The sequence below is a fragment of the Myotis brandtii genome, unplaced genomic scaffold (assembly GCF_000412655.1).
Source record: "Myotis brandtii unplaced genomic scaffold, ASM41265v1 scaffold686, whole genome shotgun sequence".
Classification (NCBI taxonomy): Eukaryota; Metazoa; Chordata; class Mammalia; order Chiroptera; family Vespertilionidae; genus Myotis; species Myotis brandtii.
Window position 1 is genome coordinate 573,216 of NW_005370683.1, and position 14,503 is coordinate 587,718.

General features: G+C 35.6%; 1 protein-coding gene across 15 annotated transcripts in view; it reads right to left on the bottom strand.

Annotated features, from left to right (window-relative positions):
* Positions 1-14,503, bottom strand: part of KIF21A (kinesin family member 21A) — a 147,314-nt gene that overhangs the window by 13,451 nt on the left and 119,360 nt on the right. For 4 of the 15 annotated variants that reach the window (XM_014529551.1, XM_014529549.1, XM_014529548.1 and 1 more), the window contains 7 exons: positions 12,390-12,450; positions 11,725-11,779; positions 9,070-9,284; positions 6,204-6,311; positions 4,346-4,474; positions 2,205-2,243; positions 1,515-1,532 (listed from right to left, as the gene is read on the bottom strand). In XM_014529551.1, coding sequence (XP_014385037.1) covers positions 1,515-1,532; positions 2,205-2,243; positions 4,346-4,474; positions 6,204-6,311; positions 9,070-9,284; positions 11,725-11,779; positions 12,390-12,450 — 625 coding nt within the window. The remainder of the gene's footprint in view (positions 1-1,514; positions 1,533-2,204; positions 2,244-4,345; positions 4,475-6,203; positions 6,312-9,069; positions 9,285-11,724; positions 11,780-12,389; positions 12,451-14,503) is intronic. The other 11 variants (XM_014529552.1, XM_014529559.1, XM_014529550.1 and 8 more) reach the window with 7 other exon arrangements.

The window sequence follows — 14,503 nt, forward strand, 5'->3', positions numbered from 1 at the left end:
TAATGGTTCCTCTCCCAACATTTTTAGGAGAAAGTAATAGAGCTGCTATATTCTACCAAGGCCACGTCTGGAATGGAGTTGAGTTCTAGATGCCACATTTTAAACACATTGAAAAGCTGGACACTTTCCAAAACAGTGGAAGCAGAATGAAGGGTCTGCAGACTCTGTCACATAAGGAACAGATGATGAAACTAGGCCTATTCAGATGATAAAAGAACATTCACTGGAGAGGACACAACAGCATAATGAAGGGCTGAATATTTAAAGAACTGTCACATACACAAAAGAAGAGCTATTGGGCTAATTCTGGTATAGCTCAGGTGGGCTGGTGAAAAACCAATGAATAGAAATTTAAAGGAGGTAAATTTAGGCTCAGTGTTTTTTTTTTAAACTTTATTTTTAGGGTCTAGTTAAAATGATTTCAAAAAAATAAAAGAAGCACCTCGTCACCAAAAATAATACCAGGAATTGTTATCACTAGATATATAAGTACACAGTCTAATGCTATTAGTTGCACACGTGTCAATCTGAGATTCTTTAAATTAATGCTCAGTATCTTGTTTGTAAAGTAAGAATTTATGCAGATTAAAACTGCAATAGGAGCAAAACCTCCTCAAACGTCTGACTCTGGCATTTGAATCTTCCTGTTGATGTTAGGTTATTAGCTATGAACTGAAGCCATCAAAGTATTGCTTCACACGTTCACAAATGTCATCTAACGCACAGTCACCTGCTACTGTTACATCTCAAACAGAAAATATATGTGTGTATATTCCAACAAGCTGACTATAAAGAAAAAAATCATGGGGACAGTCTAAGAGCTGTTTCTGATTTGCATCTAACGACACAAACCATCCTAAGGAAAAAAATCAGTAGCCTCAATTATGTGACACTATGTCTCTAAAAGATTTCCTTCCTTCAAATTATCAGCTTTATCCTAAGAATTTACAAAATCTTCCCCAATGATATAACACTCAACACAACTCTGTCATGTCAAAGGCTGTAGTATTACGAAAGTATCCAGTAAATATTTGCCACCAAATAGACAGTGACTTCTGTATGGCCCAGCTCCTGGAGTCTCTTTCATTGTTATGTGTGTTAATATTATTGGTCAGTCACACTTCTAAAGAAACAATCTCAACGTTAAACATAGCATTTTATTAATTATACACTGAAAAATGCTCTCAGATATTCATAGTATTAGGGTTAATATATTATATATAACATACATATATACCTTTATATATATTACCTTAACACCAAAGATAATAGAAAAAAATAGAAATTGGAAACATACATCCATGGTATTTTTTTCTATTAGAATTAATCTATTCACATTCTGAAATATAGAAATCAACTTTAAAATAATTACTTTAAGTTAAGGTTAAATGTTGCAAACTTGTAAAACAAACCTGATTTGAAGGAGAGAAACAAGTTTATTGTTGTTCCATGCAAACCAGTAAAGTTTGTAATACCGTGAATGAGATTAATTTCATCTCCCTCCCCCTGCCTACCTTTTGGAGGATCTACTGCTGATCAGCAAAATGGCCATAAACAGGGGAAACGAGTGCAAAAAGAGAGAAGACAAATGATAAGTGGGAAGAAGAAATGACAGCAAAGATGAAAGAGAAATTAAGGATCCAAAAAAAAGAAATCCTTAACATGAAAAAATGCAACATTGTTATTTTTAAAATAGCATCAATCAATAGAAAAAAAATTTTTTTTAAAGCCCTTCTACATTCTATTTCTTTCTCTCTTTTTTGGTACCATAGTATCCTTCTTTTTCTAGCATACCTTTTTTTAAAAAAATCACAAAACCTCCCATAAACTCTTTATTTAAAATGCTAAACAAACAAGAAAAGATAACCATACTGACCTCCCACATTTTTTTATTGGAAATAAAAAATCACTGAGGAGCAAAATTTCTTGAAATCAGTATTCATAGAACTTAATTACTTTAAAAAAATCTAGGTTACAAATAGAAAACAAATATCACAAGTTTTTATGTTATTATACAAAAAACTGTGCCACTACTTTTGTCTAAAAGGTGCATCATTAAAATGAATATGTTAAAAAATATTAGTGCATCTATATGGTTTACAACAAGTTATGCATGCAACAAAAATGAGATTTGCTTAGTTTCTAGGAAGGCATTTTAGAACACCACAAAATGCCAGAATATAGAAAAGATGGAAAGAAAGTACCTGTGTACCTCCGACAGAGAGGAATCACTTTCATCAGACCTACAGCGAAAGAGTTAGAATTATGAGGAGAAAGAATACAGATGTCAACAGATAAAGACACTAAGATTGAAATGAAAATCAACAGTATTATTGAAATATAGTAAACACTTCCTTTATTGTGCCCTGCTTCTCTATTTGTACTAGATAACAGCAAATTCAATGTCTAGCTGAGTCAAATAAACTATTTGATTCTTATGTTTTCTACCAAGACTTTGGGGGGAAATATTTCTATTACTGATCCATAGAGCCTATCTATCCTTACTTCTAAAATTTAGGTCCTGAAGAGGAACAGTATCAAGTAAGTAAAATACATCACTTTAAGATCCTTTCTATTTAATGGACTAGTACCAGAAAATGTTTTCCATTTTAATAACTATTCATGAATTTTATTCATCTTGATAATTACTTTAGATTTGGACTCTTTACTATGGCTGTTGCACAAATATATTACATGTTTGAAAGGAGAGCAAATCACTCAATTTAATAAATTTTTGTTTTAACTTATCTTAACAATATGGAATTCTGACTAGGGAGTCCCTCGCTAATTGCTGGGGAACTTTAGCAGGATTTTTATAATAGATGACCCACTCCTGTCAGCCCTATCCCAAAACCTCCAAGTCCGGCAGTGAGTGGTGGCTATTATGAAAATCTATTTACCTGTAAAATAAGTTTGGGGAGGATGAGGGGAGGGGGAGTGCTACTGGCATGGAATGTAACCAGAAACAATATGTAGCTGGTGAAACACGCTAGTCTCAAAAAGGAGCCCCCCCAAAAAGTGATCCAGAAGGTGGCTGAGCTTTTGAAAGTGTAGAAGTCTATTCTAAGTGACAACTTTCAGAGATGACAACACAATCAAATTGTTGGTAGCTGATAAAACATTTCAGTACAAAATGTGGAACTATGATGAGATTGTCAAGATCATCAAAAGACTGGCAGAAAATTTTATGACTGTGAATGCATGGTAAAGAAGATTTAGTAATTTTTCATATCACTAGTGAAAATGGACTTCCCCAAAGCATCCCTAATGTTCTACTCTTCTCTCAGTTAAATAAGAGATATGATGTAACAATATTAGAGTCTTTTTCAGTAACAGATGATAGTTGCCTATCTAGATCAATTTAAAAGACATGTCATCAGCTGATTAAACCATATTAAAGTATGATCAAGAATTATATCCATAAATTAAGTAGATTAAAGTTATTTCAAAATGGTATTGTGTTTCTCTAAGTTACAGAGCCATTTAGCATGATTTAAACATGCCGGACATCTTAGACAAAATCTTATAAATTTCAGAAATTGTTGAATTATACAGAGAAATTATAGCATAAAAAACAAATAATTGGGGTGGGAGGCTGGATATCAAGTACATACACATACAATGCTATCATTCAAAATCAAAGCAGATAAGTCAGAGTTAACAAACACCTTATGGCAGCAGTGTTAGTATTGAATTCTTGCAAGAGAGATTCTGGCTCAATGTGAGAATACTTTTTCAATAAATAATTAATGAAAATAATATTTTCCACATCCCTCCAACTACTCCTCCCCCAGAACCCACCTTCAAACCTACCCCCTTCACCCTTAAAGTTACTTTTTTATTCCAAAAACTATTGAAGTTTACTAGTGGATTTGTATAGAATAGCCAAGTGATAATAACATGTTCCACATATAACAGTGGTCTTTGTAAGCTGTTCTATTCACCAAAGGTAAAATAATTTGCATATTTCAAAAAAATCCAGGCAGTCTGGATTAGAGATTTTTGTATGCTCACAGAAGCTGAAGAATCCCAAGAAATTTAAACTTCAGGTGGTCTCAAAGATATTTCAAATCTAATGTACTTGTAAAAGAAAGAGCAAGACAAGTGCTGAAAGTATAGCGATGCAAATCTACAGCAGGGAATAATGTTCAGCAGGAAAATAATTTTCTGTAATATTGCCTCTATGGCTCATTTCCTGTTGGAACAACACACAAAATATGGCAAGAGTTCACAAGTCAGACTCCATCTCCCATACAAAGAGATGGCTAAGTGTTTTCTACAGACGGTATTGACAGGTTCAGAATATTGTAATAAATCGTTGGGGCTCTCTTCCATAATGACTTACTTATCCTGCTGAACTGATGTGTTTCCCTGAGAAACAGTAAGACGATTAAACACATTCAGTTCGTTACGGGGCCGGCTTGGTGGGGAAGAAGGAGGTGAAAGACTAGCCTCTGAGGTTCCAGAATCTGAGCTACAAGAAAAAAGAACATTAAATAGGTGGCTTTAATTGGTTATGCTTTGTTAGGAATGTTATATGAAACATGCTTTTCTAAAAAAGCTTTTCATTAGTGAAATCCTTCCTTCTTCACTCCCTTCCTTTCTTCCTTTATTGTAAGATAAAATGCACTCTGAACAATTTAAAATTTTCCCATTGAATTTTGTTACATTGGCCACAAGATGGCACTAAAGAAAGAGTTCTCTCTGCTGAACTCTAAAGTCGGTACAAATAAAAACAAGCCAAATTTAAAACTATACAGTTTTATAACTGAGACCAAGATGTTCATTTTACAGACAAGGAAAGTTTAAGAGTGATTTGCCTACTCAATTGATTCATTCATTTATATTTAAATTACTTATTTGCTCCATTCCCCCATCTCCCAATCATTCTTAAGAGGTCTGATTCAGTAGCAACAAATTACATCTTTAAACACAGGAAGCAAGGATGATTAGAAGGATAATTTCCATGACGTTCACATCAGCTAAGCCAGGGGTCAAGGCCGAGCGTGTGCATGCTGGTCCAGGGAAGGGGGTGGTACAACACTGTCCACTCAGGTACAGAAAATATATAAAAACTTATTACCATATTTATATTTATGGTAAAGAAATTAGCTTTACCAATATTTAAATGTAGATTGGCATTGATATTCTCACTCAAGGCTGAGTCATAGATCCACCTGCCACATGCAGCGCATTAGGCCACACACAAGGTATAAGGGCAACGGTGGCTCTCACCCATTCATCACCTTTCAGCATGTTGAGGCATTGCAATTACCCAGTGGGTCATCAGATTATATTATGTATCGTTCAGTAAATTAACCTTCACCAAACACACAAACAGCTTTTAAAAGATGTTAGCAGGCACTCTCTCTCCAGGGAGCACATGCCTGCTATTCTCTTCCGCTCCTCCTTCCCCCACAGGCACTATCCCCTCACCTCTAAGGGACTCCATGAGCCTTGCAACCAGAGGAGCAATGGGCAGTGGCAGCTCGTCCTGGGCTAACCCAGGACCTGTCTCCAAGGCCCCCTTTTCTCTGACTTCCCAGTGAGCCAAAGCAGCCCAGCCTAGGCTCTCCTATTGCTTCTTCAAATATGCCCTTCCTTGTTTCACTCTCCTATGTATATTTTTGGCTGTGGTCAATAAATTCTTGCTTGCTTGCTTTTCCACAAACAAACAAACAAAATGATTTTAGCAAAAAAAAAAAAAAAAAAAAAACAACAACACAAAAAACAATTGGGGATAATGCCGATTTAACCATAAAAGAACAGCAAGAAAATGGCACAACTCACACACCCTCCAGCACTAGTTTTTTGTCAACCCAGTTAAAGAGGTGAAGTCAATGTAGTTTTATCAGATGACAACCAAGATTAATTTCAAATTTTTCTAGAGGACTCATATTTAATAAGTCTCTCCTCAAGTGTATATTAACTCTTACAATAATATGCACGAATAATTGGAAAATACGTGCGTACACATGATCAGGCACAAGTGCTCAATATTTTTACAGGTGTGTGTGTGAACAAGGAATTTAAAGACCATTTTGCCAAGCCAATAGCTAACTTGATTGTCATGATTAGTCAAATCTGTCATAACCACAGAACCAGCCTAAAATCTGGAAAGTAAGTTCACTATTGTCCTTTAACATCTAAGTGTAGCAGACATTTTATACAATCTAATAGATAAAAAGCATGAGTTAACTTACTGTTTTTGTTCCTTGGCCTTTGATTTTTCTGCTTTCTCATATGCCTTTCTCCTGGTTACAGGGGAAGGCTCTGGCAGTTTTTTCTCTGATAGAGATGACGATCTGGTACTAAAAATAGAAAAAGATTCTGTGGTCATCTAATTTTAAATATGTACATATAACTTTATTTGGTAGACATTTAACCTAAATTTTTTTAATAGATTAATAACTAGAACTCAAAAAAGATTACTTGGAAACAAAAAATAAAAACTAAAACTAGGATAGGAAAATATTATGAGTTATTTTTAGTTAATGGAAGCTTAACAAGCATATATTTAATTTTTAAATTGGCAACCCTTTCAAATATGTGCAAACCCATTATCTTTGAATATAAAAAAATCAATATTATATTGCCAAATAAAATATTTTATTTTAAACATAAGTGTTTAAGTTTGATCAGAATTGCTTTGGTTGAAGAAAAATTCTCATTACAGTTTTGTAGAACAAAAATATTAGACTATCAGAATATGAGAAACAATGAGATTTAATTAATTATATTTAGTCACACAAAAAATGCACAATTATTTAAATTAACTATAGTACTTAATTTGTAACTCAGAAATGTTTGTAATTAACATATTTTTGCTTTGTAAATTTTAAATGTTGAATAGTAGTTATGTAAGACTATGACTTTTTTTATAACATGTAATACATTTTAATCGAAAAAATGAATTTCTGCTATTCTTCGCTAGTTATATTAATTAAAAAAATACAAATTCACTAAAGAATTAGAAAGCAATATCCCCAGAAAGGGTTACATGATTCCTATTTGAAAGCAAAAATTAAATATAATTAAACTTTTTTCTAATTGGAGGAAATCAATTTTTAGAACTTCTGCATCCTTTAAATCATAAGGGCCACTTGAGTAAATTATTTCATATATATTTCATTATGAAATATTTATATAATTATTTATATCATCATTATTTCATATATGAAAGCCTAAGCGACCGTTACGACTGAACAACCGGAACAATGGGAACAACCGGTCGATCAGTCACTATGGCGTGCACTGACCACCAAGGGGCAGACGCTCAATGCAGGAGCTGCTCCCTCTAACCTCCCACGGCCAACCAACCTCCCCCGGCCCCTCCCCCCAGCTGGCAAACCTCCCGCGGTCCCTCTCCCTGGCCTTCCCCCCATCCGGCAGGCCCCAGCTGACAGGCCCCGGCCGCCGGCAGCCAGCAGGCCCCACCCCAATCGGGACTGGGCAAGACAGCCCCTATAGGCTCTAATCTCCGACCAGGCCTAAGGACTCCACCCGTGCACAAATTTCATGCACCGGGCCTCTAGTTTATGTAATAAAAATCATGCAGTAATGGTTTATAAAAGTTACTGCACCAAGCACATGACCAGCTCTTAAATTTGTGCAGGATTACACAAGCATCCGCATTCATGAAAACATGAAAATAAATCATGCAAAAAGAGAGATTCCAAAAGGTATTGTCTACCACCTGTTACAAAGGATACATTTTTAAAATTTAAAAAAGAAAGGCAAAAAGAAGGTATTACCTGAATCTGGATTCCAGGTCATAGATTTAGTCTTGAAGTTCCAAAAGTCTCTACTCATCTGACAGACTACGCTGAACACATGTGGGTTCCTAACATCTTTATCACTTCTATCTCACTACCTTCATCCAAAGCATTTCTGCTACTATCATCTTATTAAAAAGCACTGAAGCCATAAGCTATCTACTGGTTAGCAATCTCTAGTAGCAAATCCAATAGTTAATTACATAGGCCTCAAGCACATGCAAGGAAGTTCTGTCATCATTAAAATTAATTTTGGAACTAAAGGTTGCAGATGGGCTTACTGAATGTAAGACAACAAAAATATCTTCATACAATGCATAAAGTTATGAAGAACAGAAATACTCAAGGGGGGAAGTTTGTTATATTTTATTATTTGCAGAGTCATATGAAGTGTGCTGCTTTTTGGGCAGTATATCTCAATGCTGGCATGTATTCATCCCATAAATCATTTGCCAGAGTATATGTGAGGCTTCGTTTGAAAAATATCATTTAAATCTTTACCAGTAAATGATTGGTCTAATTTTAATATAACTTCCAAAACACACATAATCACACCATGTACACACACACACACACACACACACACACACACACACACACATAGGCCTGTATAGGGAAATCTTTCTTTTTCCTCCAGAAAATAATTTTTTAAATCTGTAAATAAGATTTGTTTTGAGAATGTTTTCTTGTTCAGATCAACATAGATGGGAGAGAGAATATGTCTTCCTTCAAATCTTTAATAATATCAATGCAAATATTTTGTGCAAACACTCATGTCAGACATGTAATGTGCTTTAAGGCAAAAAGTTAGGAAAGCCTCAAGTGTTTTATGTTTGTATGTCATATTTCATTTTTCTTTAGAAAGGTCAGCAAGGTTTAGTATCCTGACCAGGCTCTTAGAACTAGGATACACATAATTTAGAGCTAATTTAAAAGACTTTCAGGTTGTTGTTTTATATAATGGTTTCATAGGTATAGCATTAACCTAATTTAGCAGTTACTAAATAAATTCTATCTGCAGTACACAACTCAGTTTTTATAAAAATTAGAATCCTCTAAGAAAGACCCTAAAACTGAGAAACAAGATAATGCAATTCTACAAAGAACATTTCCCATCTCAAGTCATTTTGAGTGCCCAAAAAATTAGGTGAGATAATACCTAACAGAAATTACATTGAAAACCAGAGATCTTATTCACATAAATTTTAAAAAATAGAAATAAGAAATTAGCAACATGCATATTAAAAAAGAAAAGCCAAAAGAAAGGAAGTTAGTGTAGCGGTGCCAGACTTACATGCTGCCTATCTTAGAAGGGAAGCCAGATGGGGGAGGGAGTTCTTTGTCCCTAGCAGAAGTAGCACTGGTCTCTGTATTCATTCCACTCTCTTGCCCTTCTGCAACAGCTGTAAGAGGGCCAGGCAAGGAAGCATCTCCTGTACTAGTGTCTGAAGCTAGTTCACTGCTATCTGCATACAGCAATTCCATCTGAGTGGTGGTCCTCCTTCGGGCCTAGTCAGAAAATGGGAGGAAACGCAATCAGGAGCCAACTTTTGTACAGAAGATGATTGGAGAGTAGATATTTAATATTAGTTTGAAATAGGTAAAACAAAACAAACAAACAAACAAACATTTAGTGTGTCTTTTCCTAGCAAGTGTGTCAAACGTAGCAGTAAGAGAGTGACAAGCCAGAGCTATAGCCAGATAAGATCCTTACAGGACATAGTAGTAACCAACATTTGTATTGTACGTATTATATGACAAGGCATTGTTCTAAACACTCTGCTATCTTAGCATGTGCTATTATTATCCTAATTCATAAGTGAAGCACAGAGAAGCTAAGCAATTTGCCCAAAGTTGCACAGCTAGGAAGTGGCAAAGCCAAGGTTCAACACTAAGCAATCTGCCTCCAATATTACTGTGCTATCCTGGCACTCATGGCCAGCTCCCTCAGCATATAATTTAAAAAGAAGAAGAAAAAGAAAGAAATCAAACCAAAATATAATTTTGTTAGGGAAGCTCAACTAAATTCAAAAATTTTCCCTTGCTGAGATGCTTTATTTAATATCAATTTTTACACATGTTTCTCAACTTCCATTACCCTGCTCCCTTGATGCTTTTAATCTACCTGCTGGATAATTCAGCATCAGCTTGCACCAGTTTTTGGCAGCCTGGTGAGGCAGGCGAAGATGATTTTCCTAGAGCCTAAACTCACCATAAGCATGTCCTTCTTTACTCTTAAAAACCAAATGACTATCCTGTTGTTGCTCAGAGTCGCTGTTATCACGAAGGAATTAACAAATAATCATTGTGTCCACCAGACTGTAAGCCTCTAAAGGGCAGGCACCCTGTTTAGTCAATTTTACATCCCCAAACTTCACAGAGCGTTGGTACATACCGATTTAAAATACAAGGTCAAATTCATTTTTTTCAGTGAGGAAAAATACATGATTTCAGATTTCTCCAGGCATTTTTGCAGTTCAAAGGGAAAAGCAGATAGCACTTCAGAGAATTTAGGAAAAGAAAGACCTGCAGCCAGTTTTGTACACTGTCAATTCTCTGCAGAGCCGAGGGACCAGGGCAGAGAGAAATCACTTTGCTGGGATTTCCTAACAAAAGTGGATCTTTTAGGAGATGACCTTTAGGCCAACACTTTACAGCTCTTTTCTGGTATCCTAAGAGCAGGAATAACCAGGCTGTCACAGGGCCTGAAAGATGAAAGTTACCTTAAGAGATACTCTCCTCTGCTTAAGGCTGGATCCAAACTACACTAGAATGTTTTGAGTGTTGGTAACTTCTTCTTAGTCACAATAATAAGACATAAACTACATGTGGCGCAAGGGCCACACCTAGAGCCTGAAGTTGTTTTTTGATCGGTTTGCCCAATGTTATTAAGATAAGGAAATTTTACCTAAAAATCCATATTCAAGGCTTTTCTTAAAAAACCGAAGGATCTGGTAGCCGTAGGCCCATATTCCATCATGGCAAAAATGAGCAAGAGTTGAGTGCTGGCTATTTGCTTTAATTGGGCACGTCCTCTTTAGGTAATCATAATGACTCCGACTCATGATTTCACATCCAGCCAAATTACTCATTGACCTTACCTGACTAACCACTGGGGCCTTATACCTGTCCTATCCATTTGCATTATTCTTTCCGGTTCTGATTCTATCCATCATTCAACAAATATTTACTAAGAATTCTTTGTTTTCAAACATCTTAAGATGTTTAGTTAATTCATCTAGTATCAAATGTTACCAACTCTCAATCTGAAAAGTCCCACGTGTTTCTTACACATTTAACAGCATGTATCATTTATATTTTTTGAAAAACTTTACAAACATATATTGTAGCATATTTGATTTTAATACAAGATAATGATTAGGAGTTGGCTTATTATTCAAACCACTTCAGGATATAGTTAAAGTAAGAAAGAAATACTTAAAAATATACCAGAATGTTAAAATTTCAAAAATCTCTCACAATCAAAATGATTTATTTTAGATGTCAACTACAGGTCTACAACTTGATTAGCCAACTGCTTTAAATTACTATTGTCTAGTAATTTGTGACTATCTCCTATATTATTAGGAAATTTAGGCAACTTTAATAGATTAACACACAACTTCCTTAATGGGTAATAAACCTTTAGGAGAAATCTGGTGGGGGGAGGGATGGAAAAAATATTTGGTCTCCATAATGATATCTAGTGAGAAAAGTGTGAGAATACAGTAAAATGCAAATTTCACAAGAGAGAAATTTTCAATAGAACTTTTGTCAAGGGGAATATGATAAAAGACTAATTTTCTGATACATGGAAGCTTTGGTAGAAGCATGCCTGCTTGATAACCTACCCAGGGTCAAGCTTGAGGCCTCCAATGTGTTTAAAGTTATAACAAAGAACAGAGGGAAAAAGAATATTCATTCACCCAGCATTTTCAATCCCCCGTACCTTGTTTTTAGGTTTCACATCTCCACAAAGCTTCATCAGGTCTGAAGACAGTGTGCTATATGCAAATATATAACCACAAGATTATAAGGGAACTTACTATACAAAACTGCATGTCCTCTATGTTTACAACTATGGAAAGAATTGTATATGCCTAGCTATGGAAAACAAAGAAAGACAATATTTAAAATCAAAATAGCCCTGGCTGGTTTGGCTCGATGGATAGAGCATCGGCCTGCAGACTCGGTGGTCCCAGGTTCGATTCTGGCCAGGGGCACACACCTGGGTTACGGGCTCAATCCCCAGTGGGGGGCATGCAGGAAGCAGCCAATCAATGATTCTCTCTCATCATTGATGTTTCTATCTCTCTCTCCCTCTCCCTTCCTCTCTAAAAATCAATAAAATATATTTTTAAAAAATCAAAATAAACTAATTTAAATTTTTTTCATTTTCCTTACTTAAATATTCCAATATTTTTATTTTAAAATGTGTGGTAATTAAGCATAACTGAGTTAGGTTTCCATATTACTGTTTCCAGTGCTATTCACTTAGCCATAAAATTCAAAATTATTTGTTTTATAAGGGTAATTGTTTGAAGCATCAAGATAAAGTATTAAAAATATTATAGAAACAAGTAAAATCTATTAAGTTCCCAAAGGTTCTCTTACCTTCCTTCTGATCCCGGGCTGTTTAAAGGTGCATCCTCATCAGTACTATCCTCTACATTTTCTATAAAATAAAAATGTCCAAAATGTATTATCCAAGTCGCAATTTGAATGGTGACTGTAATCCCTATACTACAATAAACATCAGCCCAAGGGTTCAATATGGGCACTTTGGTTTTAGTAACTGAATCAAAATAGAAATATAGAAAAACATATCTAAGAAAATCCTTTGACTACATGTCCTAGGATGAGGAAAAACATGTTCAAAATAGGAAAACCACAGGTTTGATAAACCATAGAACAACATTCATAGGATAGAACTGAAATCATGTACTTATCAGAGCATGTGTAACTATATTATATATTTTTTCATAGTATGCATTTATCCCATGCCATCCAAATGTTTGAAACCCCACTGAATAAAATATAAGAGTAAAGAAAATGCTCATGAGTGCTCTTTATTTTTGTCTTCAAGCAGAGAGAGTATGTGTGTGTGTAGGTATCTAGAGATTATACATCAGCATGCAGCTCATTCATGTGTACACTGAAGACAAACACAATAGGCTTGCATGCAATGGTTTCAGAAATGAACACAAATAAACCACTGCTATTTCAGAACAACTCTAGCAGGCTATTCAAAAAAGAAGAAGAAGAAAAAGCAAACAAACTCTCAGAAAGTCAGTAAATAAAACAGCCACTAAAAGTGAACTATTTAAAATGTCAGTGAGCCCAATAGGTTCAGGTTTTAAAAACATACACATTGTACTATAAAATCAATCCACAAAACTAAAGACAGAATTATAAATAACATATATTAATAAAATATGAGTCATACCCTTTTAGCTTTTAATTTTATATCATACCATTGGGTGGTGTACATAAGTCAACTAATCTCTTTCTCTGATGTTCCCTTTCTTTCTTCACTGTTTAGCAGGTACAATAGAATATTCAGTAATACTTGATACTTGATAGTATTATCTAAAAAGGAGCCCATCGCCCGGCCAGTGTGGCTCAGTGGTAGAGTGTTGACCTATGAATCAGGAGGTCACAGTTCCATTCCCAGTCAGGACACATGCCCAGGTTTAGGGCTCGATCCCCAGTGTGGGTGTGCAGGAGGCAGCCGATCAATGATTCCCATCATTGATGTTTCTATCTCTCTCACCCTCTCCCTTCTTCTCTGAAACCAATAAAAATATTAAAAAATAAAAAGGAGCCCATCTGGGACCCATACAAGGGAGTTTACTTTCTGAAGTGGAGAAAACGGTAGTCTTGAAGGCAATGCATATCACCATTAGAGGGAAGTTCAAGGACCTGCTTCACAACAGGATTCTTGAGTACTAAGGTGACTGAATTCGTTGATAAAAGAAAATGGAGTTAAAAAAAATGACAAACTAGCCTTTATTTTCCCATGTATAAAAGCGGGCTAAGATTGGCTAGTATTCTTGTAGGGAGAAATCAGTTAGTATGATAAATATCATATGAGTGCTTGGTAAAAACTACTTAGTTCCTGCCTATGCATGTATGCCTTATCTAGAGATAATTATATTTTGACATAACGAACCTAGCCAGAGGTTAGAGGCGCCACCCATTCAGTCACCAAGTCAGACCCCTCTTCTGGACTGAGCTTAGTATGAGCACGACAGTCATCTGAGCTGCAGGACACACCGTCACCTCACTGTCACACATAAATCCAGCCCAATGCCAGCTTCTTTTCTCATCACCGTGGAATTAAAGCTAAGGACAGAAATTTATAACTCCCGAATGCCTTAAAGTTCATTCACATAAGTGCAAAGTTGCACAATCTCACTTCACTGGAAGTTAACTAGTGAAGTTATTTTTTAAGCTATTTTTTAAAAGTTATATACAACAGCCCCAGCCCAGCTAACACGGCTCAGTGGTTGAGCGTTGACCTGAACCAGGAGGTCATAGTTCAATTCCCAGTCAGGCCACATGCCCAGGTTGCGGGCTTCGTCCCCAGTATGGTGTGTGCAGGAGGCAGCCAATAGATGATTCTCTCTCATCATTGATGTTTCTATCTCTCCTCCTCCCTTCCTCTATGAAATCAATAAAAATATATTTTTTAAATAATAAAATAATAAAACAGCCCAGCTGGTGTT